General features: G+C 37.9%; 1 protein-coding gene across 3 annotated transcripts in view; it reads left to right on the top strand.

Moving 5' to 3' along the window:
- Positions 1-20,624, top strand: part of LOC147394283 (GDSL esterase/lipase 6-like) — a 60,079-nt gene extending 39,455 nt beyond the window's left edge. For all 3 annotated transcript variants that reach the window (XM_086454375.1, XM_086454376.1, XM_086454374.1), the window contains 2 exons: positions 18,413-18,875; positions 20,204-20,624. In XM_086454375.1, the coding sequence (XP_086310501.1) occupies positions 18,413-18,875; positions 20,204-20,442 (702 nt within the window). In that variant the 3' untranslated portion in view covers positions 20,443-20,624. The remainder of the gene's footprint in view (positions 1-18,412; positions 18,876-20,203) is intronic.
- The last annotated feature ends 356 nt before the right edge of the window (positions 20,625-20,980 follow it).

The following is a 20,980-nucleotide window of genomic DNA, read 5'->3' as shown; positions in this document are numbered from 1 at the left end:
CTCCCAACCCATTTGTTGAAGCAAGGCTGGAATGCCAAAGGGGTGAACGACGGCAGCTTCAACTCTGTGTTCATAGACGATTTTCGCTCACAAAGAAATTGCAAGTGCTGGATGTACACTTGTTGATCTTCATCAATACCCACATCTGAAGCAGGAGATGGAGGCTGTCGAGAACCCTTGGGAGAAGGCAAGTCAACATCTACTTTGTCGTCTTCGTCTTCTTCGACTGAAGAGGGAGAAGATGAGGAGCGTGCATAGAATGTAGACACACGTTTGCTGTGAACATTGCGCCTAACAATCGAAGGTCTTGCTTGTTTTCGACGAGTCATCAAGGTGATCACGGAGAGAATGGAAATTAGGGCAAGGATCTAAAGAAGAATGACATGGATCATCATGATGGTGATGAAGTCACACACGAAGGATGGAGATCACAGAGGAGGGAGAAAATAAGGGAGGAAATGAATAGTCAAGGTGGAGAGGAACAGTGAAGAATTCGAAAGAGTGCGGGAGAAAAGTGAGAAAAAAAAACTTAAAAAAGGAAAATCAACAGAAGACCCATTCAGCCACTAACAGATTTTTTTTTTTTTGGCCAATAAAGAGGCTAGACTTCTTCAAGTATACCAATAATTTCATATAATGTTCTTGGCCAAAAGGGTTTGGGAAGGAACCTTGCTTCCCGAGTGCACACAGGCACTCAACTCATTTCTCATAACAGATCTGCTCACAGTGAGCAAACTCCAATAGATTTCCTAAGGTGATTGAACCTTATGGAATCCAATGGTTTGGTGAGAATGTTAGCGAGTTGACTCTCAATGGGAACATATTCCAACCTAATAGTGTGCTCTTCAACAAGTTCATGAATGAAGTGATACCGGATGTCAATATATTTCGTTCAAGAATGCTGGATGGGATTTTTGGAGATATTGATGGCACTCGTGTTATCGCAGAATAGGCACATCATATCTTGAGCTATCCCATAGTCCGACAGCATCTGCTTCATCCACAGAAGTTGAGCACAGTAGCTTCTAGCCGCAATGTATTCAGCCTCAACAGTGGAGCGAGATGAAACTCTTCTTCTTGTTATGCCAAACAACTAAACAGTTCCCGATGTAAAAACATCCTCCACTGGTGGACTTTTTGTGATCCACGTTATCAGTCCAATCAACATCTGAGTATCCGGTTATGACTGACGGGGAGTCAAATGGATACCAAAGGCCATACTCGGTAGTACCTGCTACGTACCTGATGATTCTCTTAACAATAATGAGATGAGATTCCTTAGGATCTACTTGAAAATGGGCACAGGATCCTACACTGTAGGAAATGTCTGGCCCACTAGTTATAAGATAGAGAAGGCTTCCAATCATTCTCTTATAGAGATGCTGATCCACACTCTTTCCTGATTGATTTTTAAAGATCTTGAGAGTAGTGCTCATAGGTGTATGATGTGTGCGTCCATACTTTAAACCAAAGTGATCTACCAAGTCTCGTGTGTACCTAGTCTGTGATATGAAAATTCCATTCTCAAGTTGTTGAACCTACAACCACAAAAATAACTTGAGTTCACCAACCATGCTCATTTCGAATTCAGATTGCATGAGGAGGGCGAATTTGTTAGCCAACCCTTCATCACTGGACTCGAACACAATGTCGTCCACGTAGATTTGAGCAATGAGAGTGTGACCCTTAACCTTTTGAACAAATAGTGTTTTGTCAACAAACCCCCTAACAAACTTATGCTTGATTAGGAACTAAGTCAATCATTCATACCAAGCACGGGGGGCTTGTTTAAGGCCATAGAGGGCTTTCTTCAATCTGAATACCTGGTGAGGATGTTGAGGGTCAACAAATCCTTTTGGTGGTTTGACATATACTTCCTCGTCAAGTAGACCATTCAGAAAAACACTCTTAACATCCATTTGAAAAAGTTTAAACTTCATGAAACATGCAATGGACATCCGAATCCGAATTGACTTAAGTTTTGCAATTGGGGCGAAAGTTTCATCAAAATCAATACCTTCAATCTGAGAGAAATCCTAGGCAACCAAACGAGCTTTATTTTGGACAACATTGCCCAATTTATCGGATTTGTTCTTATAAATCCATTTTGTTCTGATGACATTTTTATCAGCTGGTCTTGGTACAAGATACCATACCTGATTCCGAGTAAATTGAAGAAGTTCCTCTTGCATGGCTTGAAACCAGTAGTCATCCTTGAGGGCTTCATCAATATTTTTGGACTCCATTTTAGATGTGGAGCAAAGATGACTATTCAATGTCTCAAGTTGTCATCGGGTTTTTACACCGGTATTAGGATCTCCAAAAATTTCACTGGCGGGATGATCCTTGATAATAGATAATGTTCCGGAACCTGAGACATTGAAGGAGGTAAAAAAAAGTAGGGAAGACTCCCTCGTCCTCAACCTCGAGGTCAGATGGACCATTGTCCTTAATGGGTTGATCATCGATCACCACATTTATGGATTCTTGGATGGATGAGGTCCTCTGATTAAAAACCTGAAAAGTACTATTTGAAAAATATCCAAAAAAGATTGCTTGGTCGCTCTTCGAATCAAATTTGCCCAAGTGTTCGAGGTCTTTTAGGATATAACACTTACTACCGAAGACCTTGAAGTGCTTGACACTGGGAGTTTTGTCGTTCCATAGTTCATAAGCTATTTTGTTTAACCTTACTCGAAGATAAACTCGATTGATGATGTGACAGGTAGTACTTACAGCTTCAGCCCACAGACTTTCGGGAAGATTTTTATTATAAAGCATGACTATGGCCATTTCCTGAAGAATATGATTTTTCCTTTCAGCAACTCCATTTTGCTGAGGGGTCTTAGGAGCTGAGAATTCATGACGAGTTTAATTTTCATCACAAAATTGTGTGAATCGGCTATCGTCAAACTCTCCATTGTGATTACTCCTTATTCTACCTACGACAGATTCCTTTTCTGTCTGGATATGCTTAACAATCTTTTTGAATTCATCAAAAGTATCATATTTTTCTCTTAGAAAAGTGACTCAGGTGAATCTAGAGTAATCATCAACACCAAGAAATGTCTCTTACCGTCCAGACTTCGTACTTTAGTAGGACCTACAAGGTTTATATGAAAATAGCTAGGGGTTTTGAGGTTGCAAGAGTAGTTGTCTTTTTGTGAGTACTTCAAATTTTTTTACCAATTTGGCACTCCCCACAAACATCTCTTGTTTGTTTACCCAACTTGGGTAATCCTCTGACTAAGCCCTTGGAGGCAAGTCGAAACAAGTTCTTGTAATGAACATGACCAAGTCATTGGTGCCATAACTAGACCTCATCAACTTGTGCCACGTTGCTCACACAGGCAACGGTGGGTTCTCCTGTGTTTTCGATAACATAGCCGTTATCAGAAGTGCGAAGGCCTCTCATAATAACTTTGCCATTGGGGGTAGAGATCTCGCATACTTCATGATTGAAACTCACCTAGTGGTCTTTATCGCATATTTGGGATATGCTCAGGAGGTTATATTTCAAACCATCAACGCACAACACATTTCCACCGTGGGCAATCCAGGACCACTGACAATTCCTCACTTGATAATCTTAGCGGTGCTGCCATCACCAAAGGTAACTGACCCTCTGTCAAACTCAACATGTGGCTAAATTGACTTTGATCACCTATCATGTGTCGAGAACAACCACTATCAAGATACCATCGCGAAAAGTTTCCAGCCTTGAGAGTTGTGTAAATTACCAGGCACTTGTTGCCCCTATTTTTTATTTTCTATTGTAGAGTAGTCTTGGGGGGTTGAAGATTACATATAGGAGGGGAACGAGTTTTTCTTTTTGACTCAATGTTCTTCTAGACTGGTGAGTTCTTCTTAGGGGACCTACTCTTCTTGGGTGATCTTGAAGGAGATTTTTTCTTTGACAACCTTCTTGCACCTTGATTGCCTCTACTTGATTCAGTAAGTTCTTTCACTTTAAGGTTCAGGAGAGCAATTTGTTTAAAGAGTTCCCCAATATTGTTGTTCTGCTTGGGAGGTGGTGAGTTCTTTATTCCCTTCCCTTTGGGAGAGTCCTCTTTGTGTTCAACTTTCTTATGAAATGGAACCTTTCCAGTGTCATGTTGCTTCTTTTCAACTGATAAGGATTTTTCAATAGTGGCTTGCTAGGTTGCGTGGTAGATGGTCTTGAACTCGATGCATTCAAATTTCATGTGACCCAATCCACCACAAAAGTTGCATGAGATGAATTTCTTGGGGTTTTTTATAATATTCGATGATTCCCCATGAACAAACACAGTGGGAGAAGGAGGTGATGTAGAAGTGTACCTATCATAGCCTAAACCTCCTTTGTCCCCATAAGATTTTTGAACTCCTAGAAGTTTTTGTAGCTCTAAACTTTCGTAAGTATAATTACGCTCAAGTCTAGTCCTTTGTCTTTGCAGCTCATTGATGTCAAAGTTAAGAACTTTGTTTTCATCGCAAAGGTTTGCTAGTTCTAGATTTTGATGGGTTATTGTGGAGTTAGCCATTGAAAGAAGGTTCTTGAGGATTTGAAGATTTTTTATCATCTTATCCTTCTCAGTCAAGGCTGTCTCAGATACAGAGAGCATGCTAGACTGTCCTTCTAGGTTGTTGAAAGTTGAATATTCATGTCTTCTAATTGAAGCCCTAGGGAGAGTTTTTCCTCACAGACTTGAGCATATTTGACATGTCACTATTCCTTTTGGAGTTTATCTTGACCATGTTTTTTGGTTAGCTTTACATGATTGATGAACAATTGGTCAAATGTTGATTGAATCTTGTGTTCATCGTCATCGTCATCTTTTCCTTCCTCATCAGAGGAAGAAGGATCTTGAGGGTAATTCTAACTTTCGGAATCCAGTCCCTCTTCAATTTCATCCCCATCTGGAATACAGACTGTGATGGATGCCATAAGGATACTAAGGGTGTTTTGGTCTTCAGTATCAGAAGACAAATCTAGTTCTCCTTCACACTATGACTCATCTGAGTCCTCCCACGTGGCCTTACCTCCATGGTTGTGCCCTTTGTCTTAGGTCTAGAGGGACCTTTGGATTTTGGTTTAGTGGGGCACACACTCGAGTAGTAACCATGGCTACCACATGTGTAACACTCAATATTTTCCCCTAGTTTAGACAAGGGTCTACCTATAGGCACATCTCTATCTACCGGATGATTACATTTACTGGTGTTACCAGGTTCTCTTCTTTTGAAGAGCTTTTGAAATCTTGAAGCCAATAAAGCTAAGTCTTCTTCATCCGATTCAGTCTCCTTATCTTCCTTATAGTGATTTTCATATGATCATGGGAAGGGGATTGAGACCTGAGATGAGATGTTCGCTTTGATGTGGACTTCGAAGAAGATGTCTTCAGGACTTGAGTCTTTCCTTTTGAGGGAGGACCTTTGAGATGGAGTTCAAAGGTAGTGAGTGAACCCATAAGTTCCTCAACAGTCATAGTTTCCACATCTCAGAATTCTTCAATTAAGGTAACCTTAGGGTGAACCTCTTAGGTAGGGATCTTAGGATTTTTTCACAAATCCTACCCTGAGGGACAGTCTCCCCTACATAAAACATAGAGTTTCAAATATCACTTAGGCCTGCATAGAACTCTTGGACAGTTTCGGTTTCCTCAATTTTAATATTTTCAAATTGTGTGTGGAAGAGTTGAAGTTTAGACTTTTTGACTATATTTGTGCCTTCATGTGCGGCTTTCAGAATTTTTCACACTTGCTTGGCCGACTGACACATGCATATCCGTTGATACTCATCATCAGAAATGGCACTTGCAATAACGTTAAGAGCCTTGAAATTATTGCTACTGTCTATTTTACCTTGTTTTGTCCATATTCTTGATGGTCTCAAAACTGAAGTGGTGACATCATCTACCTCGATGATGTCAACAGAAGGTTCCCAACCTTCCTCAATCATGTCCCACACATCCCTACTTAGGGAGTTGATGTATATCATCAATTTGTTTTTCCCAAAGGCACACTTGATACCATCGAGCATAGGTGGATGAGCCGAAGACTATTTATCGGCTCTAGACATGATGCAAAGCTAAGGATCAACTCAAGGTTGTTAGGCCTTTCTAGAGTGACCTAGCTCTGATACCAATTGAAATTACCGACTTTGATCGTGTCTAGTCTTAAAGGGTGGTGAATAGGACAAATAAAAAATTCTTCTAAGTGAGAGTACTTAGATGTAGCTGAATTTTCAATAAGTTTGTTTGATATGTCCATTCATCATTACCCAATTTCTGAACTAATTTTTCAACAAGCAATATAGGTAATTATGAAGAATCTGATTAGAGCATTCACCAAGTCCTTCATGGAATAAGGGATTAAGCATGCAATGTTTAATCATGACATACATTCAGATTCAAGTTCAGGAAGTTAAGTAAATACACAAGACAAGCAGTTTATAGTGGTTCATCAATTTTGCTTATATACACTCCCAAGAGAACCCAATCGGTGGTTCTTTGGTGTTCATTAAAACTAAGGTTTATGGTTCACCTTAAACCGTACATAGAATTTTCTCTAGGCTAATTCTACAACCTTAAGATCGAGTGAACCACATCCACTTGAAATATTTGAGTTTTATTCTTCGGGAACTCAGCAAATCTTTTTTCTTTTTACTTAATTTGAGTCTGTGACTCAACCAAGTACTTGAATTTGAAGAAAGAAATCAAGAAAACTATTACAGTGTATTTGAAATTAAAAACAAACAAGGACAAACTCACAATGATGGAGGATGTGATAAGTTTGTTGGTCCTTGGTTCTTCACTTCCTTCTTCGTCTATCGTTCCTTGCTTGGTTAGATGTTCATGAGTGGTTGCAAGGAAGATGAAAGCAGTGAAGCTTGATCAACTTGGATGAATCGGCATGATGTACGTGATTTCGACATCAGCCGAAGAGTCTCCTTCCTTTGTTCAGCCTCTTGATATTTACTTATGAGCTTGAGCTTAGATAAGGAGTTGTTGATCAACCGTAATGAAGCCAAGAGCTTCTAATTTATAGAAATTGAATTTCAACGGCTTCCTGTCGGTGACACCTTCATTCTGTCGGTGGCACCAACCAAACTCAACAGTCAGAAATGTTACCTTTGTGTACTGTCGGTGGAACCGATGAGTATTCTATCGGTGGAACTGGTAGAAATATGCTTCTACCACTGATAATGCTGAAGTTCATTTTGTTCTGTCAATGGATGACAGTGGGAACGATGACCATTCTGTCGGTGGAAAAGACAGAAATAAGCTTCTGCCACCAACAAGCTGAAATCCAGACTATGCTATCGGTGGCTGACGGTAGAACCTCCACTCCTGCCGACAGCCCCAATTTTACTTAAAATTGAGCTAACTTTGGATTGAGCTTAGAATACTATATTCCAATACCGACTTGTTCTAGAGCTCCATGGAAATGCAAGTGGTTTCGATGATGACCCATGTCTTTGATTGGTTTCGACACACGCAAGATTTGTCGTTGGTGTACTGCATAACAATGTGTCTTCATTCATCTTGAACAAGAACTTCCAATGGTTACAACTTGACAATATTTGACTAACTCGAAATTGACAACCCATGGTACTAACAGACCCATCTTTAGAAAGGTCGAAACGTACAAAATGTCGACTGAGCTGTCGTTGTCAATCAACACTCTTTTAAGAGTAAAACTGTCCACCTGGAGGGTACCACTAGTGCATCATAATGGGGCCTCACTACCCCTTCCAAGTCTTTATCCGTGAAAGCCACAATCTACTCTTTGTAGGGCTCTACTTTGTGAGTCAGTTTCTTGTTGTATAAACGTGAGCAAGGTGCTCTGCTCGCCGCCTCTTAGTTCTTTCGTCAACCCTATTCAGGTTTAACCTTCTACTCTCCTACTTAAGAACAACATGTATAACTACTACCCTTTCATCCTGCCCTTCAACAGGTGGCTGATCAGGCCTCTGATTCCTGTTTCAGGGTGGATTCTCTCTTTATCTTCTAGGCAAGTCCCCTAGTCTGTCCTGTTCTGCTAACCTCTGCAGAAACCTTTTTAAGGCCTGGCACCTATTAGTGGTATGGGCCCGCACCTTGTGATACTTGTAGTATTGCTCATCTCGATTTATCTGATCTCGTGGAAGTGGCACTGACCACTAAAAATAAGGCTTATTCACGATGAGAGGTAAAATCTCGCTAGGGGCATAGAAAAATATATCCCCTTTCTTCTTTGCTCATTGTCTTATTCGAGCGGTCTCTTCCTACTCTACTGTTATAGCTGATGCTGCTTGTTGGGCTTCTCCACAATGTATATTACTTTGCTCTTTCTGACCAAATTTCAGGGATCATCTTCCAATCTAATGTATTTTTCTATTTTTTTCAAACAACTTACTTAATGTTTCTGGTCTCTTTTTCATAAAAGACCTATACAACCCTGAGCCAGATGGCAAAGAGTTTTTGAATGCCACTACGGTCGTTCTTTCATCACAACTCTCTAGGAACATTGCCTCTTTCCTGAATTTCTTCATAAAATCTCTAAAACTTTTCCCAGATTGCATTCTCATGTTGAGCAAAGCATCCACGTTTTCGCCACTCTTACTATTGCCAATGTACTATGTTGTAAAAGCTGTACAGAGCTCATCAAATGAAGTTACTGATCCACATGGCAACTTGTGGAACCAAGTTAATACATTTTCCTACAGGCTAAAAGGGAACAACTTGCACATCAAACCCTTAATCCCTTCCCATAGAGCAAGCATTTGTTGAAAGTGGAATAGATGCTCAACTGGATCTTTCGTCCCAGAATAAGGAGTGAAATGTGACGGCATAAACTTCTTTGGAATTTCTCCTATCAAGATCTCTACTGTAAAGGGGGATTTCTGAATTCCCCTGACAATTTGCGCTGCCACTGTGCCATTATTTGCATTCTTCATCATCTCATTATCTTTCTAGATCATCTCTTTGATCCTCTCTCGAGTCAGACCCATTGTGGGCTCTGCCCGAGTAGTTGCTGTGGCAACTTCTGTCTTTTCTTCTCACATTGGGATCAACAATTGAAAACGTCCTTCAGTATTTGAAATGTGATCATCTCCAACAGAAGGTTGAGGATCTCTCGGTGGGAGATCTTGCCTAGCTGGCTGTTGGTTCTCAAGGCGCTAACTCAGGTTCTTATTCTATTCGGCAAAGTCATCCATCTTCTTCTACATTTCTTCCTACTGCTTCCTCATGGCTTTTAACATTGCCAAGAGTTGAGCATCTACGATTGGTGCCATAGGTGGGGGTGCATTGACTTCTATGGTTCTAGTGGATCTCACCATTGTTTCGACTGAAATCAATATGTTATTGGTTTCCACAGATGGTGTCAGATTTGTGTGGTCAAATTCTGGTAAGCGATGCTGATGGACATTGCCTCATGTATCCGGAGTCACTCATTCCTCCTCCCCGTTAGTGCCGATGTGGTACCTGCCAAAAACTCTTCGACGTTCATGTTAGAGAAGTAGAGGAATAATCTCATAAAGTGGTTAGACCTCCAATCCGCCAAAAGATCATTTCTTCCGTGCTAATCGTGCTATTTATAGATCCTTCCTTCGAATTAGGGTTTCCTCTTCTCACGGGAGATGATCTTGGACAATCCCCTGATTCCTTGGATCCTCAACAGAATGGAGATCTTCTAGATTGGATATACTATAGTGGGGAGATCTCCTCTGACATATCTAGGCTTGACGTATGCGTATCAGGATTACGGGTATTCTTAGACCAAGTTTGCCCTACTTGGCAGACCAAGTCTCTATCAATGTTGTACTACCCTTCTAGCCAGACCTGGTTCTCTGTACCTTGACTTGCCCTTCCACTAGGTATGCTCGTAAGCTGATATATGCCTAGTACCACTCAACCGATTTGGATACATGTATGGTCTAGGATAACTGCACGGTTATTTCCCTTTACACAAGATATTGTTACTATTTTACCCAAGTAGAAATGTTCCTTGTTTATATGCTTGAATATATGTTGATGTTGTAAGGCTCCTTTAGAACAAGTAAAATCTATTTTACTCAAAAGGAAAGTAAGGGTCAAACCATACGGATAAGGGCAAAAATCTAATTCAAACGAAAATGTATTCGAATAAAAATTAAAAACTATTTGGTTTGACTGTTTTGAACAAAAAATAAAAAGATAAACTAAAGTGCTTGAAATTTATATTAGAAACTAAAAAAAGAAATAAAAAACCATTAAAGATAAGGGTCCACCTAGAGTAGCAACAATTACATTCTAATCAAATGCAAAACCTCTTTGAAAACTAAACCCAAGCACATGTTAATGTCTCTTGGGTTGGAAGATTTAAATTTAAAACCAGTAAATGGGATCTTTAAAGTAAGAATTCCTTCACTTATAAGGTGTGAATCCCTACCACCCAATATCTTGTTTAAGCATAAGCCATCTTGAATCTTATCTAATTATGGTCTATCTAAGTCTACTATAAATGGCACAAGGATTCATTTAAGGATTTGATCCATTAGAGTTGGATGATCGTTGAAGATAACCTATTAAGCAATAAACACAAAGAAGAGGAAAAGATGTTAACTAAAACATAAAAGTAAACTTGTTATAAGCTTTTCCACTTTTCCACTTTTCCAATAAAGCGATACCAACCCCTATGATCATTACAAGAACATGATAAATAATAAAAATGAAGTTCTTCCATTAATGAATCAAATTGATACACAAACTCTCTCTTCTTTCACAATTATGGAATTTATAGAGAAAATAAGAAAATAGAATCTAATATAATTGGAGAAGAAGACCTAAAGAGGATAAAGGAGAAGGAAATATTAAAAACGGCCTAGGGTCTTATTTGTAGACAATTATTGGCTTCTAGATTCATTTGCTACGTGTGAACATCAACAATCAGACCAACCTTTTGTGTGAAGCATGGCCATGAATATCAACCTAATTGATCACCCTTTTACTATCGTGCGATTGGGATCCACCATGCCGTGGTTGAATTAACTTGGAAATGATTGAGTTTTGGTCCACAGACTTCTGATATCACCCTGATTGCTCTGATGTGCTTGAATTTCTCAATTGTGTTCATATTTGATTTTCTGATTTTGGGCCCTCACAATCGTAAACATGATTATCATATTTTTTCAAATTAAATAATTATTTATGTCAGTATGCAAATTTAATATGATAGAACATGTAAAGTGATGACATAAGGCAATTGCAAGATTATTTTCTAATTACAGTACAAATAAGGCTAATATTCTAATAAGTGTCGAGATAAAATGTATTAAATTTAGTGTTTTAAGGATTGATCAAGCAACACAAATAGGTTACCCAAGTAGCTGCGTAATTACACTACTCAAGTAGCAACACGGTAACGAAGGTTCTACTACTACACTAACCACTAAGAGCCAAACATAAATCACATCTAAAAGAATTACAGATGCATAACTGGACTCAGTCAACTCAAAAAACCAAATAATCGTCGAGTTGGATCAATTACACAATAATGGCCACTCCTCATGTAAGTTATAATAACCATGAGGAGTTTGTCTTTAAGATCATCAACGCCTCATGGCCTTCAAAGACAAAAAGGCTAGGCAACATGGGAAGTGGTTACAATTATGTTTAATATCCCATCTTAATGAGTTTACTATATAAATAGAGATACTTCTCTTACTCAAGTCCCAAGGCAAAACCCACACAAGAATACACTAGCTCTAATTTTCTCATTTTCTTTTCTCTGCATTTTATCAAGTACTAACTTGATCGTCAAAGTTTCTTTGGTCCATATCACACCGATGTCTTTCCAAGTGAAGATTGATGGAAAAGTAATCGAAAAAGGAAAAATCATCGGAGAAGATGACCAAAGTAAAACATTAATTACAACATAGATATTTGGGGTTGGAGACTTGGAAAATCTCCTACATTTTTTGGCACCGCCCATGAGATATCGATATAACAAACCCCAAGATCCCATTGATCAAAAGCCTTCATCATTCCCTCCCTCAATCAAAACCCTTTTATATTTCTCTTCACCTTATTCTCTTTCATATTTCCTTAAGACATTGCCAATACCTTCAATTAACCTCCATCCCAAGCAGATTTTCTCCAAGCATTGCAAGAACAACTCCGTGCAAAGGCAAATACAAGAACAACAAGACGTCATGAATACTCTATGTCAAGAAAATGAAAGTCTATGAACTTGACTTAATTTTTTGGGGCCTGAATATCTTCAAGGAGCAACTAATGTACTAGAATGCAAAAAAAAAAATAGAAACTTAGAATGAAGAACAATGTCCCTTATAGGAATGTACTCCAATATAAAAGAGGTCATGGCGACAAAAAATCCCAAATGTCAACCAATTGGGTGAAGTAAAATAAAAAACAACAAATCGACAAGAGATAAAACAATTAGAAGCAAACCAAAACAACAACGAGTTCGTCAACTGGGTTGAACTTGACTCAATGTTGAAGCAAAAAAGAGGAATTCAACGCCTTGATGGCATGCAGCGAGGGGGAGTCAATGGAGCTACTTGCTTGGTTGGCAATCAAAGATTTTAAAGAGTCTACCTTTATTATTCCGCTGATGATGAAGGATATGCCAAGGAAGTATTCCATCTCAATATTCAATCTTTATAATGGATTGATCGATCCAATGGAACACCTTTGCCACTACAAACAAGACATGGCTCTAGAGGAGGGAAAATAAGTTCTTTGTCAAGAATTCCCTTGACGCTTACATGATGCAGTACGTACTTGGTTTCACCAAATAACTCCTAAGTTGATAGATCCCTTCTCTAATCTCTACATGAGTTTTCTGGCATAATTTATTGGAAGCAAATGCCAACAAAAGGGTATTGACTTGTTATTCAACATCAAGAAGAAAACTAGAGAGACTATAAGGGAATATACTCATCAGTTCAAATAGAGCTCTTTTAGATCGATAATCATGACAATCTCACCAGTAGCATCACTTATAACAAAAGACTATCTAGCAACTTGAAACTTTATGAGTTTCTGGTGAAAAATAATCCAGAAAAGATGGATGACATCCTATTAAAGGCAGGAAAGTGCATCAAACTGTAGGAAGACAAGCTGAGTACTTGTCAAACTCCTGTCACCATCCTTTAGACTACAGAGAAACTACCTCAATAGTTTTAGAAGAGAATTATAAAAAGATAAGGGAAGAATTAGGGATTATAAGAGGTTGAGACAAAAACGATCTTGAATTTATATTTCTCTCAATAGTTTAACGGAATTCTTACGACAACATATCCAAAACGAACAATTCTTCAAATGGCTAAGGAAACTACACTCAGATCCCTTTACTAGAGATGAGATAAGAAGAATCACCTTCCAAAAGGATCATGGGAATCATACTTTTAATTGTAGGTCCTTAATGAACATAATTCATAATTTGATAGAATGGGGATATTTGTAAGAGTTCGTAGCTCGGTCGAAGAAAGCTCAAGCCAATCATCAGTAACAATAACTCCCACCACCATCTCCAAAAAGGCAAGGACAACATAACTAGAGAATAAATATAATCAATGTGGTTCACGAAGGAGTAGTTCAATAGAAAACTACATAAAATATCTTGGAAGGAGGAACTTGATTCGAAAAGTAGTTCAAATAGAGAGGTCTTTCAGATTTGACCTCAACCATAGTGAACTTGGCTATTGTCAAAAGATGAATAATTAGCCATCCTCTTCTCCTAGTGAGACTTGGAAAGAGTTTATAAACCTTATGAAAATGCTCTCGTCCTCACACTTCCAATCGAAAACTCAATATCTATATAATACTAGTTGACTCAATGACCTCAACCAACGTCGCCTTTATTAAAGCTTTTAAGAGGATAATATTAATGAAGGTTCGATAGAGCCAAATGGATCTCTTTTTGTCTAGTTTAATGGAGTTACAAACTATAAGAGAGATTTCCTTACAAGTAGGACCCATAACAGTTTTAACGAAGTTCATCATAATCGACACTCCTTCTCCTTACAATGTCATCTTAAGCTGAACCTAGATTCACAAGATTAGAGTCATCCCCACATCTTATTTCTAGTTAATATGTTTGTTGGCTCCTAATTATGTCTAGGAAATCAGAGGAGACTAAGCGACAACTAGACATTGTTACAATGCTTCATTAAAAAGGAAGTCTTCTAGAAACTTAATAAACTTTTAGGTAGCCACATATTCACTTCAAATCAATATTTGGAGATAAATTGCAAGTAGAAACACAACTAAGCTACCCATGAACCTCAATGAATGGACAAGTAGTGATAGACCTTCCCACAAATGTTTCAACTCGGCAAGAGGAGAAACAACACCAGAACCATGGTCTTCTAAGACTTAGTGGAAGACTCCTACTGGTTTGATCTTACAACTACAAAGGTTTGGGGGTAGGGATAATAATAATAACTACCCCAAAGACTCTCAAGCTAGAGAAAGTAGTCCATTTTAGATTCAAGAACTCCAACAACTAGATAGAATATGAGGCCATTGTCTTGGGGGTTAGAGATGGTTTCACATATGAAAATTGCCAAATTAGCGGTCTATAGTGACTCATTGGTGGTTGTCCAACATATCAAGAAAGTCTACGAAAACCAAACTTCAAACATAAGAGCCCTCGCTCAACATCAAGAGTCCAAGCTTTAAATGCAAAACCTAAGTTCTAAGGAGCTCATGCTCTAAGTCTAGTTGCATGAACCAACTCCCAACTCGAATGTTCGACAGGACATCAAGTTTGCAACTAAAAACTAACTCCAAATTAAAAAGACCATGCTCTAAGACGAGTTGCGTGAGTTGACTCCCGACTCAAAGGATTGATGCATCATCAAGCATACAAATTAAAACTAAAGAGCCCATGCTCTAAAATGAGTTGTGTAGAATCAATTCCTAATTTAAAGAATCGTTTTGACATTAAGTCTACGACCAACGTTCTGAATCAAGTTACGTGATATTTTTCTCAACTTGAAGAGTCAGCATGGCGACAAACCTACAACTTAGAGCTCTTATTTTAAACAAATCGAGTTGCATGAATTGATTCCCAACTCAAAGAGTCAACACGTCGATGAGTCTAGGATTAAGAGCTCTTACAATAAATCAACCGAGTTCCATGAATCGATTTCCAACTCATAGAGGCTACACAATGACGAGTTTACAACCAAGAGCTATTGTTTTAAATCAATAGAGTTGTGTGGGGGCACCCCGTAACTTGAAGAGTTGAAATGACAACGAGTCTACGACTAAGAGATTTCGCCCTAAATCAACCAAGTTATGTAGGGGAAACCCTCAACTTGTAGAATCAACATGATGACAAGTCCATGACTAAGACCTCTTGTTCTAAGTCAATCAAGTTGTGCGACGGCAACCCTCAACTTGAAGAGTCAACACAATTACATGTCTATGATTTAGAACTTTCGCTCTAACTAACTGATTTGCATGGAGCCAACTCCTAACCCAAAGGGACAATATGACATCAAGTCTACGATCAAGAATTCGACTTCCACTCTTAACCAAGATGTATGGGAGCACCTCCTACTCTAAGAGTCAGCATAATGCTAAGACTACAACTAAGAATCGATGCACTATATTAATCGAGTTACATGGGGGAAACTCCCAACTAAAGAAGTTGACGAGAAGTCTATGTTCAACAATTCAAACTTCGTCTCAAAAGAGTTGCGTGGAAACAACCTTCAACTCAAAAAGGTGTACCCCAAAAAATGAGAGTTATTTTTACAACCTTGGGTCTCATAAGATCCAAGGTCTTAATAAGGGACATTCTACAAACCAAATTTAACAATCATCAGGATTAACAAAGTAATCCTATAGTTGGAGAAAATTACTTTGAGATCCTAAGAAGATCTGTGACCCAAAAACAACCCAATTTAGGTCGATCCAAACCAAACCCATCTGAAGAAGAAGGAGTCGACTCCCTATCCAAGTATTAAGAGGTTCAAACCCTTTGAAGCAGATGACTTTCCTATCTAAGAGATAGGTGGCTTGGCCCATTCGAAGTAGTTGACCACTCCCCATCCCAAAGATAGGAGGCTTAACCCAATGTTCATATCATCTTCTTCTTCCTCTCATACTCAGACACTTTGAAGTAGACGACCCACTCCCTTTCTAATATAAGAGGATCGGCCCCTTTGAAGTAGCCGACCATCTTCTTATTCAAGATAGGTGGTTTGGCGTACTTGAAGCAGTTAAACCACCTATCTCCTTGATAAGTGGTTCAACCCCCTGCAATAGCCAACACCCCTCCTCCTCTTCGATATATATGGCTTGGCTTATTGGGTTTCACAATCTTCTTCTTCTCCCTCCCTTGAACTAAGCTATCTCAACATTCTTCTTTTATTACCGCTAAGCTATCTCAACATGGAATTTTTATTAGTTAGTCACACAAAGAGTGACATATTAAATTATATCAAGCTACCCAAGTAGCAATGCATCACAAAAGGTGCTACTACCAATTCAATCACCATGTCAAGTGATGCTACTTGAGTATGAACACGATAACCAAGGTATTGCTATTATGCTACCCAAGTAGAAAACAAATAAACTACCCAAGTCACAACATAATTATGCTACTCAAGTAGCAATAGGATAAATGAGGTGCTACTACTATACTAACCACTAAGAACCCGACATAAATCACATCTGAAGGAATTATTGATACATAATTCATTGAGTCAACTTAGAAAACTGAACAATCATCAAGTTGGAGCAGTTACACAATAATAACCACTCTTCTAAGTTAGAAGAACCATGAGAAGATGGTCTTTAAGATCATTAATGCATCATAGGTCTTTAAAGAAAATAATGCAAGGTAACATGGAGAGTGGTTGGAAATGAGTTTATTGCTCCATTAAAATAAGATTACTCTATAAATAGGGATACTTCTCACACTCAAGCCCCAAGGCAAAACCACACAAGAATACACTAGCCCTAATTTTCTTCTTCACTTTTCTCGGCATTTTATCAAGTACTTACTTGATCGCCAGAGGCTTTTTGGTGAAGATTAACAGAGAAGATGATCGAAAAAAGAAGGATCATCGGAGAAGACGACCAATGTAAATCATTAATTACAACATAGATCTTGAGGAGTGGGAGATCAGAAAAATCTCCTACAGTTTCTCTAATTATTGGTTATGGATAAAAGTTTTAAATAAATTTGGTATTAACCAAGGCAAGAAATTTTTCGGCAATAGAAGAAGCTACCTTTCTAAGAAATTTATATTTGAAAGGCCTTGATCGAGCTATTATTTGCGTGGCTTTTTGTTCTGCAACTATCATACTTGGAGATAAGGTAATAGATGAGTTTTGGGTATTCAAGTGATTCACAAGACAATGATATTTGGAATGATTTCGGCTTAATGTTTGATAGAGAAGATTCATATATGATTCCCCATAGGTAGCCCCATAGAAATAATAAAGTCTACAAATCCCCCTCTGTCATACTTATTTGAGTAGATAAGTCTCATCAAGCTTTTCCTTCGTGATTTCGTAGATTCCTTGTCTATTCTTCCCCAAGTTCCTTTGATCTTGGGCATCTCACTTAGTGGCCAAAAAATAAAAATAAAAATGGCTTATCATCCTTAATCATTGCTAAATAGGGGTGTATTGGTAAAGAAATAACAAGGATGTTAAAGAATGTTTTTTAGGATAAGTCCCAACAAAGATGACGCAAAGATAAAGTACGTGAAGATTTGAATTCTCTTGGCAACAAATAAGGCAACGGATATTTTGGCTAGACAAGGCATTGCGCATCAGAAGATTATGGCTCTAAATCTTCTCCTCTTGCCGCAAGATCTTATTTTCATATTGCTTGATAATTTTATTAGTGATTTTACTTGTTTGTAGATTAGTTCTTTTTTAAATGGAAGGAAAGGGTGGGGTGCCTTAGAGCTCCAATTACTAATAGAAAAAAAAAATAAGAATCGTGCTTGAGTGACTTTAAAATTGATATCGATTCACACTTTGCTGACATGGAGATGTGCATGGAACCATAGATGCTTTTCACTCACATCTTGATGAAAAGCATTTATGGTTTTGTACGGACCTCCACATCAACAAAGTGTGAATCGATGTCAATTTTACAATCACTCCACTATTATTCTGATACTAATCCTTCTTTAACCTTAGCTTAACCTAATACCATACTAAGATCAATGGAACTTGTGATTTAGGCAAAATGGGAAGGATACAATAATGCAATGAAGCTATTTTGGGATTCGATTTCTCGGTCACCAAACTGATTAATTAATTATTTGATTAATGACTTAGATCTCATGCCTCACTTGAGAGCACAGACCATGCCTTACATTGGAGCAAGTGATACCTACAATCCTTTCAAAAGTGGGTCCAAAAAGGTCCTACTCACTGAACACTCTTTGATCTTGTTGTGACACAAACAGGGAGTCATGTCAATCCAGGAACAGCTACAAAAATTCCAGAACTTGGTGAAGCAAAACCAAATGGTGGAGAAACTAGTCCATCAATCACTCTTCTTTTTTGAGTCCGGATCCAATGATATCTTCAACTACTTCATATACACCCAAACAGTGGACCCTGACCAGTTTGTCCAAGCAATGTTGACTCAAGTTGAGAGGTGGATGGATGGGATTTACAAAGTGGGTGCACGTCGAATTGCCATCTTTTCCTTGGGACCAGTGGGTTGTGTTCCAGCAAGAATGAACTTACCAGGAACAAGGATCGATCGGTGCTACGAAAAGATGAACAAGATAGTTAAGAAATACAACATGGGTCTAGAAAATTTGGTACTCAAACATTTTCCCGCCAAGTATCCAGGCGCAGTTGGTGTTTATGGCGCCCTATACGAACTTGTTCAACTATTTCGTGCGATTCCCCAACACTACGGTATTATATATTCTCGACACTAACTTATTTATTCTACTACCTAAATGCAACCGACAGCTAATTCCATATAATCAGGATCCAATAAGGTGTCCCGTAGCCATTTTAGTGTCTATGTAGCATGCTTTAGTTGGTGTTTAAAACACCTCAGGCTCCTAACCAGGCCGTGCAAGCAGCGCATTATGTTTATTTACCAATCAAAACGTGGCATATAGACACCATTCGTATAGACAGGAATCAGAAACTGTACTAGATCGCTATTCAATTGAATATGGAACGACTTGTAGTTGCATGCAATCTATTGAAGATTGAAATAATGCATTTACATGGCGCTATATTAAGAGCCATGCTACACTGACACTTTTTCCGAAATTGTTTGTGTAGAGAACCATCGCTTGGATACCAAGAAAAAGAATCTATAGCTTTGTGCACATCAGTACAGTGCTGGGTAGTGTTGTAAGGAATCATTGTAGCATTAATATTATATTAATTAACTTGACTTAATCTGCCTCTATGATTAACTACCAATTTATAAAGTGACTATCTTATTCTTATGGTAGGGACCTATACTAACTACTGTATTGTAGGGAGAGGATCCTATGGTAATTGAGTTTAGAAATTTCATGACCCTCAATTTTTAAAGCTTTCCATCAAGTCCAAAACTATTAATTTGTTTTTCTGTCTAATCTGAGGTAGACCATAAATATTAAAAGCTGATGTAAATTTTTTTTTTCTAACCATGAAGCTCTCTCAACCGTCCAACACGTGTTCCGGGGGTACCATAGGAACTCCCACTAGAAATTTGTAAGGGATTGGTTTTCAAGAATAAAATAAAAATAAAATAAGTCTAGGTTCCAAGAGATCTCATGGGACATTTTATATAGCATCCACGATAATGGATTTTTTACTTTTTATTTTTAAATTAAAAGGTATTTTATTATTTTTATCTGGCCATTTAGTAAAATAAAGTAATAATGAGTATTTTTATATTTTTTTTTTGTTGGTGCTGGTATGAAAGGGTGGTAGTTATCAAAAGTAAAGGTTGTTTTAGGGAAAAAAAAAAGGAGTGTCTTTATTATTATACAATAACAAATCTATAAATAACAATTTTCTGAGATTTTGTTTTTATTGATGTTTATAAAATTATCATTGAGTACACCTCCGTGTTTTTGCACTAAAAATCAAAATTATAAATATTTTCAGTACCGAGTTCGCTCAAAATTCAACTTATCAGAGTTTGGTTGGAATACATGAGGCTTTTTTTTAGCATAGTTTAATCTGAGAAATTGTTGAATCTAATGAGAGCGTATTGATTCATGTTTAACGCACAGGTTTCTCCAACACATTCGATGCTTGTTGTGGTGAAGGAAGTCTTAGAGGATTAGTGCAATGTGGGACAGAGGACTATAAGAAGTGTGAGAACCCTACTAAGTACCTGTTTTGGGATTATTTCCATCCCTCTGAGCATTCTTACAAGCTTATATCTAAAGCTTTATGGAGCGGTAAGCGACCACGAATTAGGCCTCTTAATTTGAAGACTCTATCAAACATTACAAGTTTTGGTTCTTGAGTTTTAAACCCTTAATAGAGAGGAAATGCTACCAATGGATTCATCAACTACTAATAGCCTGTTTAGCTGTGATAATTATGTTTGTTGCCTAAGTAATGGTATTGCTTACTTCTTTTTCTTTTTTGCACAAATAATAGTTCATCGGTCAAACCTTCTCTTGAGAAATTAAAAAAATTCATTTATGATGGTTTTGTCTAGATAAATATTTTATGTCAATTTCAGTTTCTGGTACTACTAGATATCGGTGACATGCATGGAAGAAATGTCACAGCAACCTGTTAGTGTGTTTGATATGTCTTTGGACATTATTTTATTTATTTATTATTTTTTTTTCTAGAGAAATTTATCAAAACGGTAAACTGTAGCAATTAATTCTGAATTACCAAAATAGTAAAAACAGTAAAATGTTAATTTTTTTTTTACTGAAAATACCCTTTTTTATTTTACATATGCATTTACAATTATAACCTTCGCAATACTCAAAATCCAAGTAAATCTTTGGATTCACTCTCTTACTTGTTTGATGGAAAACTCAATA

The sequence above is a fragment of the Akebia trifoliata genome, chromosome 9 (genome assembly GCF_017979445.1).
Source record: "Akebia trifoliata isolate Shusen 1 chromosome 9, ASM1797944v1, whole genome shotgun sequence".
In the NCBI taxonomy this organism is placed as follows: Eukaryota; Viridiplantae; Streptophyta; class Magnoliopsida; order Ranunculales; family Lardizabalaceae; genus Akebia; species Akebia trifoliata.
Note: the sequence above shows the minus strand (reverse complement) of the source record. Positions and strands in the feature narration are given on the sequence as shown.